Here is a 17,468-nt window from a genome sequence, read left to right as displayed (position 1 = left end):
ATTCCTTTATTTGAGATTACCAGTGAGTGGATTTGTATATTTATTCTAAGTGGACCCAAGTACCAGTTTTGCCAAACCTATCATGCTTTATCAGCTGTATCATCTTATAATGCAAAGTAAATGAAAAACACATTAATTATGAATATGTTTATAGCACTAGACAAGCATGAAAAATTAACATGTTATTATATTTTCTCCTCATTTTATCAGAATACTTACACTCTTTGTATGAATTCTGGAAAAAGTAGTATATGGTGCCAAAAACTTCGAAGATGCATTTTCCTTTGGACATGAAATATGAATGCTTTTCTAAACAGAGAAGGAAAAATGAAATCCATCAGTAAAGCTACTCCAATGGAATTAAAGCTTCTTAAAGAAAATATTAGGACGAAAGAACACTCTTACCTTTTAAGTGTACCCTAATCCTCCTTCCCCACCCCAAGACACTATCACTCCCCTACAGATCAGCAGTCCTCTTACTGCAGAGGGCTACAATGTAATTTGGTACTGCTGAGCCATTATGCTTTTATGTTGAAGAAAACTGTTCCATAGAAGACAAACCAACAATAAGATACAAATGACAAACACGAGAACATTAATTTTCATAAGAAAATCTAATACCAGTACTCTCAGTCAGCAGTGTGGCAAGGAACAGTACCAAGAGTTGTGAAAAAACAGCACCAGCTCCCGGGCCTAGGGCTGAAAAGACTAGTCTAAAAGTAAACTTGCTGCCTATAAAAGAACTTTCAGAAAAAATGTTAGACTACTGACATGTATAGTTACCAGAGTAAGAAAGTAGGTAAAGTAAATTACAGTACAGTCACACAATGTGTAGGCCCTGGTCAGGCTTGTGGTGCTCATTCCCAACTAGGACTTAAACTGACTATACATGTTCATAGACTGCTCATCACCAAATAGCTGTCTTATGATTTCCCACATGTTTTGACTAGTCATTATCACATATATTTCAGCTACCATAGCAAGATAACACTAGTGACGTAGTAGTAAATTACACCTAGAACCAGATGTTAGATTCAAGTGACATGACTTGCTGAAGGCAGACTGCAACCATTTAGGGTAAGTATGTTGGTGTTTCAAGGCAGAGGTATAAAAGGCTTGGTAAACATCGCCTCAAGGATTCTTGCAGTACAACAATCCCTTACTGTAATTTGCAGAATACTAACACCATCCCCTAAGTGTATATCTCCTACACAGAGCTGAGGAGCTGCTCTCACCAGATGGTCCCTAACCTGTTATCTCTTCTGCAGTAGTACTTGAAAGTTTCTGGAAATTCTGCTGGACAATGAAAATGCCTTCAATAATCAAGATTTTCTGAACCTCTTTATAAGGCTAATCTATGTACAACAAGCACAGTCCTCATAGTTCATTAGAAAGAACAGTTTCAAAGTTATTCTCATCACTGAAAATCAATATATTCTTATTACAGGTCTTCTCCTTTAAAAAGAGAATTAGATTATCTATACAAACAGTACTTTCTTAGCCAGTGTATCTATGCCTGGCTGCCTGCAGGCCTTTCATTAAATGAGTTTTTGTTTCTAACCACATGACAAAGCCCATACAGCTGCAAGAGAGCTGACCCGGATTTGGAATTGTCTCCTGTACCCGAAACTAAAGTGTCAGCTAAACTTTCCTGGCTAAATATTCATACCAAGCAAGGATATGAGGAGCTCTGAAAGCTTAGTGTTCGAGCCTCTGTAAGAACTGTGTTTGCTCTCAGAAGACTATTTCTTTGGGGCTAATTACGTAAAAGATTTCAAGAATCAGTGGTTTTCTCCTGCGTATCGATCCTGCAAATCACCCTTTAACCGTAAACAGACTATGAAGGAAGATAAAAGTTGTTACCTTCCAGCAGTAGAGAATCATGCTGTTAATGAAAAGATATTAAAGAAAAGCTGCAGGAGATATCAAAACAGACAAAATTCAGTGTGAGGGGGAAGTGTGAATATTTCACATTAAGATAAAATTAAAAGTCAAACTTTTTATCTTTCCAAGTTAGGTTTTTAAGCATAATGACAGATCTGTATAATAGAACACTGTAGCAACACCAAACAGCAAAGTGACTCATGGCAGTTAGGAAACAAATGAACGTTCAACCATAAGCATTTACTGTCTGACTTAGCAAGTACACTGCAGAAATTAGTAATGATATTGGAAAAGGTAAGGTTTGTATCACAGCCTGAGTACAAAGGGAAGAAAGGAAGTCAGTGCCCAGGCTGTGGATGGATACTGGCAAACACCTGGAAAAAATGTAGGCTTGCAAGGTGGTGTCATACTTGAAGTTAATAGAACTGGGTTTTAATTCTGACATAGTCTAACTAGCTTTGATTATTAGGGGTTAATTAACCTCTCTGAATCTGTTTGCTTATCTGCAAAATGTAAATTTAAAATGCCAATCCCACAGGATTGTTATGATTAACAATAACTCACTTTTAATATCTTAGTTTCTTTCATATGCAATTTCACTCCCCACTAATCAGCCTATGAGTTAGAATACTGTCTCTGTTTTATAGATGAGGAAACTGAGGCTCAGGTAACTAAGTTATTTGTCCAAAACCATATTGCTAGTAAGTGTCACAGTAACCAAGACTTGGACTCAGATCTTCTGGCACTTTCTACAATACTGTTCATGAAAAACAAATATAAAATATATAATAACATGTAGCTTATTATTTTGCACAGAGGGTAATGAATGAACATCTGCTAAAGATCTTATGTAAAAAACAAAGTATTCTCTACTCTTGTCAGTACACCTGAAATATTTTACAACTAAAAAAGCTTAATTATACACACAGCAAAAAAGGCCGTTTCACCCTTTGGGAATCATCTCACCAGAGCACACTGACTGCTGCCATCAGAAAGAGGAAGGAGGGCTTCCCTGGTGGCGCAGTGGTTAAGAATCCGCCTGCCAGTGCAGGGGACATGGGTGCAAGCCCTGGTCCAGGAAGATCCCACATGCCACGGAGCAACTAAGCCCATGTGCCACAACTACTGAGCCTGCGTTCTAGAGCCCATGAGCCACAACTACTGAAGCCTGCATGCCTAGAGCCCTGTGCTCCGCAACAAGAGAGGCCACCACTATGAGAAGCCTGCACACTGCAACAGAGAGTAGCCCCCGCTCTCTGCAACTAGAGAAAGCCCGCGCGCAGCAACGAAGACCCAACGCAGCCAAAAATAAATAAAAATAAAATAAATAATTAATTTTTTAAAAAAAAGAAAGAGGAAGGAAAGTCAGATCATGAGTTCTGCAACTTACATGGCCACCTACTCACCTCAAAGACCAATGAGAAAAACAATTAAGTACTACTAATACAGGTCTTCACCAAGGTGTGCCCAGACACGTTATAAAACTACGCTGTACAATATGGTGGGTACTAGCCACATAAAGCTACTGAGCACTTAAAATGTGGCTAATGCAAATGAGTAAATGAATTTTTAATTTTATTTAAAGTTTAGTTTAAAAACATACTTGATTCAGTTACTGGAAAACTTTTTAAGTACATTTGGAACTACTTAGATATGTGAATCTGTTTTCAACTGTAAATTTTTTAAAACCTAAATACATATCAAGTATTTCCAATAAAAATTTACAGTCTGGGAGTTCCCTCGTGGCACAGTGGTTAAGAATCCGCCTGCCAATGCAGGGGACATGGGTTCAAGCCCTGGTCTGGGAAGATCCAACATGCTGCGGAGCAACTCAGCCCATGCACCACAACTACTGGGCCTGCGCTCTAGAGCCCACGAGCCACACCTACTGAGCCCGCGTGCCACAACTACTGAAGCCCGCGCACCTAGAGCCCGTGCTCTGCAACAAGAGAAGCCACCGCAATGAGAAACCCGCACACCACAATGAAGAGTAGCCCCTGCTTGCCGCAACCAGAGAAAGCCTGTGCATGGCAACGAAGACCCAACACAGCCAAAAATAAATAAATAAATTTTATATTAAAAAAAATTAGAGTCTGAATTGAGATGTGCTCTAAGTGTAAAATATAGAGGATCTCAAAGACTTAATAAAAAAAAAACTATCTGTAAATTTTTTATATTAATTACAGGTTAAAATAATACTTTAGATATACTGGGTTAAATAAAATACATTATTAAAATTAATTTCACCTGTTTCTTTTTACCTTTTTTAGGTGGCTACTAGAAAATTTTAAATTACACATGTGGATACACACTACTATATATAAAATAGATAAACAAGGACCTAATAGCACACGGAACTATATTCAATATCTTGTAATAACTTATAATGGAAAGGAATATGAAAAAGAAAATAAATATGTACATACATAACTGAATCACTTTGCTGTACACCTGAAACACTGTAAATCAACTATACTTCAATAAAAAAAAATTACATATGTGGCTCACATTCATCTATTGGACAGCACTGGTATAAGGGAAGTAAGAGGAAGTTTGCATCTAAAAGCATATGTATATATAAAAGAAAAAGAAAACTCTTGACATTCAAAGGCAGTAAAAGCTATGATTATTATACAAATGAAATGGAGACGATACTGATACGCAGATAACAGTATAAATCTTTAAAGTACGTATATAGGTACTACCATAGTTTTGGACACAGTGCTACCTAGAAGACATAAAAACCTACCTTGTTTATTTCATTCACAATAAATCCTTCCGAAGCTGTAACCTCTGGGATGCCATCAAGGCCAATTCCTTGACAAGTCAGGCTGCCATACAAAGTTGGTTTCCCTATATAGCACAAAAAATCATGTCTCAAAAAAATAAGAAGAATTAAACATTTTTCTCCTTGAAGACCCAATTCAGGCATCTGTATAAATGCGAGGAAATTGGCTCATGAAAGAAAAGCAGGCACTTGTGTTAAAAGTGAGGTGAAGTAGAAAGAGCACTAGTCTAGGCAAACCTAATTTGGAAGAAATATATTCAAGGGCTAAAAGCCAGGAACAAAGATTTTGAGATACAATATAGTATTTGTAGAGAAAACTACTAGAGTAATCTCAACCTCAGTTTTACTGGCTGTGAAATGGAATTCTACCAGGACGAAAGGTGAAGATGAACATGAACATATGCATTTATCCACAGTATATACACATAATACAGAGTAAAGAGTTAAGCTTCAATAACTGGAAAATTTGCTTAAGTAGGACACTGCTTTTGCAGTGATATGGGCTAAATAAGATATTATCCTACACATAAACATATGTAGATGGTAGGATGGAGTTAAAAACATTCTATTCTTCTTCTGCACTTTATACATACACTTCTGCAACAGCCCATAACATGCTGTTTACATTTCTGGCCTCCCCACCAGACTGTGAATTCCTTGAGCTCAGAAACTAGCAAGGTGCTACAAATTATTCAGTTAAGTAACTTGCACCAAACTGAAATTCTAGGAGTAAGAGGGAAGTAAAAACCATCATGGATTCATGCAGAGCGGGAGAGCTTCTTAGAGAGGGTGGGACTTAAGTAGGATCTTGAAAAAAGATAGGACTAGGCCAAAGATAAGGGAAAGGAAACCCCAAGTCAGGGAGGGGTGTGTCAAGAACAAGAAAAAGTCACAAAGAACAAGGGGGAAGGAGGCATCAATTAATATACCAGTTTGGTAGTTGAAAGATACTAATGGAGTAACTCACAATCTAGGGTAGAAGTATGGACTAGAGAAGATCTAGTGAAGTAGGTTTTGCAGAGAAATGGCATGAAATTCTAGTTCAGAAAGATGCCACAAAAATAGGATTGAGTGAACTCTGCTTTTTGTCACATTTCATGATTCCCTCCTGACTTCACCAACCATCCTATGAAGTTTAGCCCTTTTGGTACATTATTTCAACCAATCCCGTCATCACCCTCAATGACCTCTCTACATTTGTAAAGTCTCTGAAATGATCTCAGTCTCAGTATTTTGTCTATATAACAAAAGTGTGAATGATCCAACTACTCACCTTCTACATTTCTACATGTAGGCTGCTGAGTGCAGATACAGAAAAGGACACAACTGTGCAGACTGGCACCACTACAATTTACCAGTTTCCAAACTCTGCACAGTTTTGCAGTCCTTTTGCCCCTTTTGTTCCCCAGAGCAGCCAATTCTTATAACACCTAGCCTGCCATCAAAAACTTCTTCCTTCATAACAGCCAAAAATTGGAAACAATTCAAATGTCCATCAACTGATGAATGGACAAAAAAATGTGATATATCCTTACAACAGAACATTACTTGGCCGCAAAAACAAATGAATGCTACAAAATGGGTGAACCTTGAAAATGTTATGTTAAATGAAAGACATAAAAGGCCACATATTATGATTCTATTTATATGAAGTGTCCAGAACAGGCAAATCCATAGAGACAGAAAGTCAATTAGTGGTTGCTAGGAGCTAGGAGGAGGGCAAAATGTGGAGTGACTGCTAAAGAGCACAGGGTTTCTTTTGGGGGTGATGAAAACATATGGAATTAATGGTGAAGACATACAACTCTATGAATATACTAAAATCCATGGCATCGTACACTTTAAAAAGATAAACCTTATCATATGTGAATTATATTTCAATACAGCTATTATCTAAAAAAAATTAGAATGCTAATAGTACCTACCTGATACGGTTGTGAAGAACAGAAATAATGCATGTAAAGCATCTAGAACATAGATAGCGCATATTTTATTTCGAAGAAAAAGCTGACCCTACCTCCAACATCACAAAGAAAACTGAGGCTATAAGATACTCTCACATTTCCATATTCATGTATTTGCATTTATCTACATCTACACTTACCCTCACCTTCTTTCATTTTAGGCTTTTAGACTTAATTCAATCTCCTTCTCTCTCCTCTAAGACAATGGTTTTTCCTTTAGTCCTTCTCTTCTCTACCTACAACCTATATTTTAATTGCTCTCCAATTAGTTCCCATCTTTAAAAATAAAACAAAAACCCTTGATTTGTAAACCTTCTAGCTACCCTGTCTTCTTCGATGCAGCATCAATTTCCTCAAAAGAAAATTCTGTTTAAAACTCTAGTTCTCATAGAAATAAAATATCTTATTATAAAAAGATATCAAAGGTCTCTGAAATGACAAATAATCAGTAAAACAAAGGAAAATTTATAAACCTTGGGAATGATAAATGGCAGGGTGAGGTGACCAGGTGTTTTACTCTGATGCCTAGAATGGTGGTAACTTAAGAACTGAGAAAATCAAGGAGAACCTGTTTGACAACAGAAGTGCTCAGCTTCAGGTTTTGGATTTGATAAACTCAAGATGACAGTGAGAGCTTTAAGCAGAAATGCATAGCAGACAACTACTCAATGTCTGCTTGAAACTGAAGAGAGGTCAGAACTAGAGCTATAGATCTAGGAATCATAATCAGGAAGGTCACAACTGAAGCTATAGAACTGCTTAGAATACAATAATATATGGCTAAGAGACTGATTAAGAAGCATCAGCAATGTCTCCATGAATAAGTCTGTGGCTTCCAAATGGAAAACCAATCTGAAGGTCTTCCCCTAGAATGGAGTTGCAGAATCATTACAGCAGAGTGGTCAAGAACATTTGAAGACTCTTAGCACTATGCAAGAACTTTGGGCTAAGAGAAAGGAAGCTCTCTCCTAGGGGTAGTAAATCCTCTTTCTCTAAAGAGAAGGCATATAGATTTAAGGACATTACCTGGGGGGTGACAGCTCAGCCAGGCCTCCCCTTCGTCCTTCCTATGAAGAGAGACAAAAACCTAATTAGGCTCACTCAATGTCAAAAAAGGATGGTACTGATGCAAGGGAGAAAGATCATATAATTTCTAGTTTGGCCACAGCACTTAGACATGATCTAGTCTAACATCTCATCCAGGCACAGACAAATTTTGTTTATTTGTTGAAGAAATATTTGTGGATTAAGTGTTTAATGAATAGATCTGCTGGTTAAATGAAGCTCAAGTATTTCATCAAACATTTCATGAAGGGGCTTCCCTGGTGGCACAGTGGTTGAGAGTCCGCCTACCGATGCAGGGGACACGGGTTCATGCCCCGGTCTGGGAAGATCTCACATGCCGCGGAGCGGCTGGGCCGGGCCCGTGAGCCATGGCCGCTGAGCCTGCGCGTCGGGAGCCTGTGCTCCGCAACGGGAGAGGGCACAACAGTGAGAGGCCTGCGTACCGCAAAAAAAAAAAAAAAAAAAAAAAACACATTTCATGAAATACTTATTAGTTGCACAATCTTGGTCAAAGTTACTTCTTGATTCTGGTCTTGCATTCTCTCAAAGGCACTTGGTGTGGCCCTCAATAAATGTCACTGGTCTTCCTTTTACACATTGTGTTGTAGTAAGCAATGTGTATTTTATTTCAGCCCACTTAGAAAACTGTAAGTTTCTTAAATGCAGGAGACTATGTTTTATTCATCGTCACCACTGTTTCAATTTTAAAAACGTATTAGTATAATAGTTGCCATTCATGGCACTGCTGTACTCATTCTAGTGCCTAGCATAATAACTTGCACAGTATATGATTAATATATGTTAAATAAATGAATGGTTTGCTGTGCATTCCAATTAAGCTGTTTCCTTTTGGAGGGCAGGAACCACCCCTTAACTTTAGAGTACACATCTGAACTCCGCCGAGCATCTATCTAGGTCAGAGACTGGACATGGTAGGCGTTACACTGTTTCCTGAAAAGAACTGTACAATATGACTAATATACCACTAGGGGTCGAGGAGCATACAAAGACTCCATCACACAGTCAAAGACAATGTGGTGGTGGAGAGTACTGGGACTTTTGCAAATAACTGAGGACCAATAAATATTTGCTAAATGACCATGACTACTTGGCCAAAAGTCTTCCTGCCTCCCAGTTTTTCTGTCTTTCTCCAACTCATTGATTCTATTCTGTCTCTGAAATCACACGGCGCATATGTGTTTCCTCGGCCTCAGCCCAGCTCTTGCGAGAACGAAAAACAATGATCATGTGGGTTTCAGACTTCATTTTATAGACCCAGGGTTCCCTCAACAATTGATGAGGTAACCCCTACGGATATCTTGGATCGGGCATGTCTCTCCTTAACGTAAAGACAACATCCGCTACCCGCCTCTTCCGTCCCGGTTCTGGACCTAGATTCACCTGAGAGCCTGGGCCCAGTCGCTCTGAATCCTCAAAGGAACCGCCATCTTGATCCCGCCTCCACCAGCCCGCGTCTTCCGCTCTTTCACGGAAGTGGGTCCGCGCTTAGGCACTGCGTCGAGAACGAAGGGCGGGATCTACACCGAGAGGCCACCAATGAAAATGCGCGGTGGATCCTCTTCCCCTCCCCGCCCCTTTGTGCGCCCGCGCTTCCTACAGGAGGCTGGTTCCTGACAGGAGTATCGGAAGAGTTCCAAGTGCCTGCAAAACCGACGCGGCTGTGCAGGAGCGCGCGTTCGGGTCCTCTTGTCCGCGTGTTCGGTGAGCACTGTGTGCCGCGATCTTGCGCCGTGAAGCCTAGCTGGCACAACTGGGGGTGTGCCAAGCGGGCGCGCACGCGCATGCGTCCTCTTCTGAAGGTGGGAGAGGAGCCAGAGGAGCCATAGGTGACTTAGCCACCTGGGTTTCTCTGCTTTCCCGTCCTTTCCGTGCCTTCCTTTGCCCGGCCGGTTTCCGCGAACCAGCTACCGACCATTTATCCTGTCTTGATCTCTGAGCGAGGGTCTTCCTTTTTTTATTCTAGGGAAGACTGAAGCTAGGTTGTAGTGGGGAAAGAATACGGCAGCATTTACTTGAGTCCTGTTGTAGTCCATGCACTAACTTGTGACTTATTAGGATATTAATCCTTACAGTAATTCTAAGAGTTAAATAGTACCTTAAGAAGGAAACTAAAAAAGATTGCACGCTAAAGTGTGTGCATAGTAAAGTGAGTAAAGTATTCGAACCCAGATTTCTTGGCTTAGGATCCAAGGCACTGTTCTTTCCACCGCACTGTTCCAAGAGGTTTGCCCTTGTCTTTATTTATTTATTTATTAGATTTTTTTTTTTTGATGTGGACCATTTTTAAAGTCTTTATTGAATTTGTTACAGTATTGTTTCTGTTTTCTGTTTTAGTTTTTTGGCCACTAGGCATGTGGGATCTTAGCTCCTGGACCAGGGATCAAACCCACACCCCCTGCATTGGTAGGCAAAGTCTTAACCACTGGACCGCCAGGGAAGTCCCTCCCCTTGTCTTTAAAGAGCTCACAGTGTATTTAGGAAGAGAAAAACATAGGAGCTATTACTTATCCAACTCTTTGGACGTGCCAGGCTCCTTACATGCATTATCTTATTTAGTCTTCAACAATCCTGTGAGGTAGATTTGATCTCTATTTTTCAAGAGAGATTATGAAGTGCTTTGCTCAAAGTCACCCAGTGAGTCAGTGACAAAGCTAAGTTTCCAATCCAAGTCTATTTTCAAAGCCCAGTTTCCCCCTCCTCCCTTAGGTTATACTGCCTCTAAAGCAAATGAGTTTTGTGTAGGTCTATAGAGTTCTTAAATCCTTCTTGTGACTTCCCCATTACCCTCTGGATGCCTTAATATGAGGCCTTCCTATGATCAGATACTTTCTCAACTCATCAATTTCATTAATTTTCCTGTTCTCATACTCTGTTCTCCAGTCATGTAGAACTTTCAGTTCCTCCCATGTCAAATTCTGTCTCAAACCCCCACCTTGCTGTTCCATTGATCAGGAATATTCTTTACATCTCTGGCTTACTCCTTTTCATCCTTTAAGCCTCAGTTTAGAAATCACTTTCTCCGAGAAGCCTTCCCTGCCTGTTCCTGCCCTTGTCTGGATTAGGTATTCCTCCACTGTGTTCCCAATCTTAGCTGTCTGTACACACTGTACACAAGTAAACAGCCTATTTACTTATCTAAATTGTAAACTCTGTGAAGGCAGAAAATGTGTCTGTCTAGGTCACTCCTGTATCTTCAAATCTAGCATAGTGCTTGGTACATGATAGGTACTCAGTGATCATTTGTTGAATGAATCAGAGACCCAGGAAAAGCATTAAGTAGTTTTAGCTCATTTACAGTCTGTCATGGTAAAATTTGTACAAAGGCTGAGGTCATTTATCTTCAAACCTTTCTTAAGTTCCTTCTGTATGCTACCTTGTGCTGGGTGTTCTGAAGCAGATGATTGTAGGAAGGCAGTCTGGGCAGATACACCTCATGTTAAATACTCTCACACCTCACAGACTCATTTCTTGCCCTGGACCCTGTATGCTCTATGTTACAGCCACACAACTCTCTCCATTCTCTCATATGTCAAACTCTACACATATCTGGATACTCTCCCAAGTGGTAAACTTTGTTCTTCTCCAGCCATAGAATAAGGCTAATTGGAGAAAAGAACATAGCTTCTCCAGAAAGGAAACATTTCACTTAATTCAGATTCCATTTGTAGAATCCATTCAAGCTTATTAGTGCTGTGCTAAGCATTCTCATATACTTTATCTCATTCTGTTCAGTTCAGACCATTTTGCAGGCCTGTTCTCTGCCAGGCCTAGTGCTAGGGGTACCAAGGTGAATCAGGCCCAGTATCTGTCCTCAAATAGCTTACAACCTTCAAGGGGAGACATATGCTTCAATAGGCTATAACAGTGCGGTGGTCAATGTTATTTACAACAGAGGAAAGTGTCATATATAATCATGTCTCTACTCTAACCTTGCCTCCGTTGATGTTCTAGAGACTCCTAAAGATGTCAGCTCAAGGCCATACCTGGTCCCGACAGGTGAAGAAAGAAGATGAAGAAGAGGACCCACTGGACCAGCTGATCTCCCGCTCTGGCTGTGCTGCTTCCCACTATGCAGTGCAGGAGTGCATGGCCCAGTACCAGGACTGGCGACAGTGCCAGCCACAGGTGCAGGCCTTTAGGGACTGCATGAGTGAACAGCAGGCAAGGCGACGGGAGGAGCTGCAGAGGAAGAAAGAGCAAAGCAGTGCCCACCGCTGAGAGCCCACACCACCTGTCCCCAGAGGATGGCCCTGCAGAAACTAGCACCCAGAGAGATCATGGGAGAAAGAAATCCTTCCACAGTGGAAGTGTGGGCCAAGAAGTGTAAGACTTGGGGATAGTATTTGGGCCTGGGGTTGAGAGCCAGGCAGCCATGGGTTTGGACATGGCTGCCATAAAGAGCAGTCATATTGTCATGTTGAGATCCCACACATCCTCACCCATCTTATGTCACCGATATTAAATATTGACCAGTATTTGCCATGTAAAACAAAGAAATGGGTTAAGGGATGCTCTCCTACGCTACATCTTGGGTCAGTGTGCCAAGTACTGTGCTGATTACATGGACATTTAATTTTAAAGTAAATTTACAATCTAAAGGTAAATTGGTTACCTAGTCAGTTCTTCATTTATTCAGGCATTGGTTCAAAAATATCAGGTTTTTCTGAGACCTTCTCATATGCCAGGCACTGTGTAGGAAATTGATATGATGAAAATATGATCTCTGCCTTTATGTTGCTTTAGTCTGGTTTAAGAGAGAAACAAAACAACACTAGAGCAACTAATTAATTCCTGACAATGATGTAAATGACTTTCTCTTTCATCAGTTGTTCTGGATGTTTCAGTCAGTCTAATGGAAGGAAGAAGGCAAATGGGAAAACAAATACTGAGTGCCTCTCATATGCCAGACTCTGTTGCATTAACAGATAAAGAGTCTGACCTCAACATGTTCCCAAACAAAAAAACACACAATGTTGGCTTGACATTTCAAAAGTACATTAAACATACAGATTTTCAGCTTTTGAAAAGTGGAGAAGCTGTCAACATGGAGCTTATATTCTTACTTAACAATTTGCTGGAGCTGAATTAACAATTTCTCTTTTAGGTGGATGTGTTTTCCAGTTCACAACAGTTGCCACCACTTTTCATTTTTCTTCCATGGAACTGCATTACCCAGTCTATTTCTGTCTGACATTTGGGAGTGGGAAGGGAGTTGGGTGGGTGACCCCTGCTATAGAACTGGAATGCAAAGGGGCATATGCTCTCATCATCATCAGTAACATTTCTTAAGCATATATATATATATATATATATATATATATATAAAAAGCACAAGTCTGAAATATAGTAGGCCTTAAAACTACTTTGAGCCTTTGTGTTGGTATTCGGGAAGGAGAGAAAGAGAGAAGGGGAGAAGATATGAGGAATGTGAGTTCAAAGAACAATAAAATCCAATTTCAGGCAGAAGGGGATGATTGTGTGTGTGTGTATATATATATATATATAAAAGGATGAGTGAATCTCTGTTGGGCCATGTGTACCCAATGCTGTGGGTCATCAGAGGTAGCAGTGTGGACTGCAGCTGTCAGCAAGAATCTCAAAGAGAAGGGAGGTAGTTGAGTTGACACCATTAAAGATGAAGTAGACACTACATATTTGTAACATATATAGCAGAAAGGATTACCATCTGCAACAAATAAAAAGTCCCTAGAGGGATTTCTCTGGTGGTCCAGTGGTTAAGACACTGCTTCCGTTGCAGGGGGCACGGGTTTGATCCCTGGTCGGGGAACTAAGATCCTGCATGCCGCATGGTGCGGCAAAACAAACAAACAAACAAACAAAAAACTAGAAATCAGTAAGAAAAAGCAAATAGCCCAACTGAAAAGTGAACAAAGTTAAATATGCCCCCAAAACATAGGAAAATGTAAATATATTCTACATCACTTATAATCAGAGAAATACAGATCTTAAAAACAAAAGTAGGGCTTCCCTGGTGGCGCAGTGGTTGAGAGTCCGCCTGCCGATGCAGGGGACGCAGGTCCGTGCCCCGGTCCGGGAAGATCCCACATGCCGCGGAGCAGCTGGGCCTGTGAGCCATGGCCGCTGAGCCTGCGCGTCTGGAGCCTGTGCTCTGCAACGGGAGAGGCCACAATAGTGAGAGGCCCGAGTACCGCAAAAAAAAACCAAAACAAAACAAAACAAAACAAAAGAAACAAAAGTACTATTAGATGAGCCTGTTGACAAAAATTAAAAGTATTTATAATGACCAGTGTTGGTGGGGATGGAGAGAAACAGACACATTCACACTATTGAAGGGATCATAAATTAGTAAAGCTTTTCAGGGCAATTTGGTGAGATCTACAAATGTTTTAAATATTTAAACAGCAATTCCTCTTTTAGGAATCCGCTTAAACATCTATTATGTTCATTGCAGCATTGTTTATAATAGTGAATAAGTGGTCATAGTGTGAAGTTCCATCAGTGAGGACTGTATTCTTATATATTCAAATATGTTACAACACAAATGTACCTATATATTAATTTGTATAATTAAAATAGAAATAATAGGTCATGGGGGCAGGGTATTCTAGCAAAGGGAAAGGGTGGAAGGACCTCAGCAGGAGGAATGGCTTTCAAACCAGCTAAGTGGAGGGAGCAGGATTGGAAGGACTCCAGTTGACAGGAAGCTAACACTGGGACGGTCACAAAATGTGTTTGGGCAAAGAGGGCTCTATTGCCACCCAAGCCTGTTTCCTCAAGTATCAATAAATGGGGATAATTCCTATTTAATAGGCACACTAAAATAATTAAATGAGAGGTAATATATAAATACCTGGTAATAAAAGTTGTATTTATTGAACTACTATAACTAATATGTATGAAGCATTTAACTCAGGCTATCTGGTTCCAGAGTCTGTGCTCTCAATCCCTATGATATGCTGCTTTCAAATTCCACTATGCCACTTACTAGCCATGTGGTTTTGGGCAAACTACGTAACATCTCAGGATCTGTTTTTTCTTCTGTAAAAATGCAGTTATAATACCTTGCTCAAAGGCATCAAAGCTAATAAGTGTAGATCTTCTTCACAGGGTTGCCGAAAGAATGAGTCAATATTGGTAAAGAGCTTAGAAATAGCATCTGGCACATAGTAAGCATTCACTAAATGTTAGCTGTTATTATTGTTGTGTGCTAGTCACTGTCCTGAGTTACATTATCTCATTTAATCCTCATAACACTACTAACTCTCCTTTACAGAGGAGGAAATAAAGGACAGATTGGGCATCAGACTCCAAGTGTATGTTCTAAAGCCTATGCTATTCTCAGCTCTGTTCTCTCTCACAAGCATCCAGTGCCTAGTACGGTGTTCCCCACAGTGTTCTAGATTAGTATGGTTTTTTAGTCTCTCGGCTCTGTAGCCCACAGCCATGGACCTGGAGTTTAGGGTGGTCCATGCCTATCCCTATACACTCTACATCTACCTCTGCAGAGAGGCCTGGTGCCAGGGATGAGTGGAGAGATCTGTTGGCTGGGTGCCACCGTTGGCTAGGCCTAGGGCAGACTCATGATTTGGCTCTTCCCTGCAAGTTCCTTGGCTGGAGATATGGCCAGTGCTCAGTACAAAGGTGCACTGTAAAGTGTTTTACTAGATGAGTAATGAGATACTCCTCCCACTCTTCCCCCCTCAGGTAAAGTTGCCAGACCAAATCCTGGGCTGCTGACTTTAGAAATCCGAGGAGAACTGGAGGAAGTCCAAGTTGAAACCTTATATACTTTTCCACTGTATGGAATGCTAGGGCTCCGTGCTCTGCTCCAGCAGGGACTTAAAACAGGCAGAGGACGCAGGAGGGATTCTTTCCTTCTCTAGCAGTTATCTTCTGAAGAGTTGTCATTCCTCAGAGCCTGGACATCTTTCAGAGCCTGGCTATTCTGTCTAAACATGGAGCTGATTCTCTAAAACTGAAATGTCTGAGAATAAAAGTTATTCCAGGGGGAGTATAAGAACTAAATGAATCATTTCAGATTCTCCAGGGAGATCAGACATTTGAAGACAAAAATGGCACGAAGATTAAAGTACAGATTAAACAAGCACAAGACACATTGGCTGCTTCTGTCTGTAGTGCCTTGTCAGCAGGTCTAGTTCCAGACATAACCCAATGCATGCTCAGAGAGCTTTCCTTCCCTAAATATACTTTACATCCTAGAACAGTGGGGACTGGGGTCTCTGAGTGTTGCTACATTGTCTGAATGGCCAGAATATCCAGATTCCATCTCTTTCTCTCCAACTAAAAAATACTCTTTCAGAATCCACAGCTGGCAATTTTTAGGCTCGATGGTGGAGGAACAAGGCATCCCCAGCCAGAAGAAAGGGACTAACAAGCTGAGAAATCCACTGGCCTTCACTAGGAAAACTGCCCATTTAACCTGGACATTTGGTCCTTCTTGAAAGTTACTGACCCACATAAAAATCCATTTCTAAAAATCTCAGTAATGTGTACTCAACCAGGAATCGAGTGACCTGCAGCTATCCCTGTGAGTGACCTTGGACAAGTTTCTTTCCCTCCTGGGCCAGTTAAGTCATCTGTAAAATGAAGATCAAAACAGATTATTTCAAAGGTTATGCATTGATAGAGCCAAAACTAGAACCCAGCTACCCTGATTCCTAATCCATTGACCTTCCTTTTCTTCTCTCTTGCCTAGCTCTCATGTTTTTGCAGCGGTACGAGGCATAATTTAACCCTAACTGGGTTAAAAACTAAAAGTATGCTGAAGGAATGAACTATGGCTACATGCAACAATGTGGGTAAGACATCAGGGTAAGTGAATGAAGTCAGACACAAAAGGTTATAACTCTATGATATTTATACATTGTTCTAGATAGGTGAAACCTATGGCAATAGGAATAAGATTAGTGGTTGTTTCTGGGAAGAATGACTATGAAAGAATGTAGGGGAACTTTCTGGGGAGATAGAAATGTTCTTTAACTTGATATAAGTGTAGGTTTCATAGGTGACTGCATTTTCAAAACTGATCAAATATACACTTAAGATCTGTGTGTTTCACTATAGATAAATTATACCTCAATGAAAAAATAATCTTTTACAAAAGTATAGTGAGGGACTTCGCTGGTGGTCTAGTGATTAAGAATCCACCTTCAAATGCAGGGGACGCGGGTTCTATCCCTGGTTGGGGAACTAAGATCCCACATGCCACAGGGCAACTAAGCCTGCGTGCTCTAAAGTCTGCATGCCCTGGAACCTGTGCACCACAACTAGAGAGAAGCCCGCACACCACGACCAAAGATCCCACATGCTGCAAGGAAGATCCCGTGTGCTGCAAGTAAGACCCGACACAGCCTAAATAAATAAACTTTTTTTAAAAAAACTGTATAGTGAAGTTTAGATGGGAAGGCAATCTAACATTTACTGAGCACATGCTTGCCCATTGTGTTCATCATCTCCATCTCAAGCTCCTACAAGGGATTATCCTCACTTTACAGATCAGAAAACTGAGGCTTAATGAGGTTAAAATAACTCACCCGAGGCCTCAAAACTAATAAATGTAGAAATTAGGAATAGCTCAGGTTTGTCTGCCTCTTTTCTTTATAATATTGTAGGTGGTCTCAGGAAGGGAGGGGACGGTATTTTCAACCTAGAGCCCAGAGATTTGCATTCCATTTGATTTCACTGCCATGTGATCCTAGGGAAGTTCATTTCCCTCTGGAAAATCAAATGAAGCTTATAATTGT

At 40.5% G+C, this 17,468-nt stretch overlaps 3 protein-coding genes across 7 annotated transcripts in view; 1 reads left to right on the top strand and 2 right to left on the bottom strand.

Annotated features, from left to right (window-relative positions):
- The window catches only part of PAAF1 (proteasomal ATPase associated factor 1), a 64,832-nt gene extending 55,669 nt beyond the window's left edge, over positions 1 to 9,163 (bottom strand). For all 5 annotated transcript variants that reach the window (XR_013829459.1, XR_013829460.1, XR_013829461.1 and 2 more), the window contains exons 1-4: positions 9,103 to 9,163; positions 7,663 to 7,703; positions 4,634 to 4,737; positions 220 to 309 (exon numbers count right to left, since the gene is read on the bottom strand). Coding sequence is in view for 1 of the 5 variants with exons in the window: in XM_079929454.1 (XP_079785580.1) it covers positions 220 to 309; positions 4,634 to 4,737; positions 7,663 to 7,703; positions 9,103 to 9,149 (282 nt within the window). In the remaining 4 variants the exon portion in view is untranslated. The remainder of the gene's footprint in view (positions 1 to 219; positions 310 to 4,633; positions 4,738 to 7,662; positions 7,704 to 9,102) is intronic.
- A 151-nt stretch (positions 9,164 to 9,314) lies between these two features.
- Positions 9,315 to 12,907, top strand: COA4 (cytochrome c oxidase assembly factor 4 homolog). The gene is made up of 2 exons (XM_079928540.1): positions 9,315 to 9,423; positions 11,674 to 12,907. The coding sequence occupies exon 2, from the start codon at positions 11,686 to 11,688 to the stop codon at positions 11,938 to 11,940; it is 255 nt and encodes an 84-aa protein (XP_079784666.1). The 5' UTR covers positions 9,315 to 9,423; positions 11,674 to 11,685; the 3' UTR covers positions 11,941 to 12,907.
- The window catches only part of MRPL48 (mitochondrial ribosomal protein L48), a 57,664-nt gene continuing 52,567 nt past the window's right edge, over positions 12,372 to 17,468 (bottom strand). Inside the window, exons 9-10 of the transcript XR_013829325.1 lie at positions 13,406 to 13,852; positions 12,372 to 12,466 (exon numbers count right to left, since the gene is read on the bottom strand). The gene's annotated coding sequence lies outside the window, so the exon portion shown is untranslated. The remainder of the gene's footprint in view (positions 12,467 to 13,405; positions 13,853 to 17,468) is intronic.

Source organism: Stenella coeruleoalba (assembly GCF_951394435.1).
Source record: "Stenella coeruleoalba genome assembly, chromosome: 8".
Classification (NCBI taxonomy): Eukaryota; Metazoa; Chordata; class Mammalia; order Artiodactyla; family Delphinidae; genus Stenella; species Stenella coeruleoalba.
This window is presented reverse-complemented; position numbering and strand designations above follow the sequence as displayed.

What these genes read in the sequence shown, in the direction of transcription:
- COA4 (XM_079928540.1), top strand. Translation starts at nt 11,686, where the DNA reads ATGTCAGCTCAAGGCCATACCTGGTCCCGACAGGTGAAGAAAGAAGAT.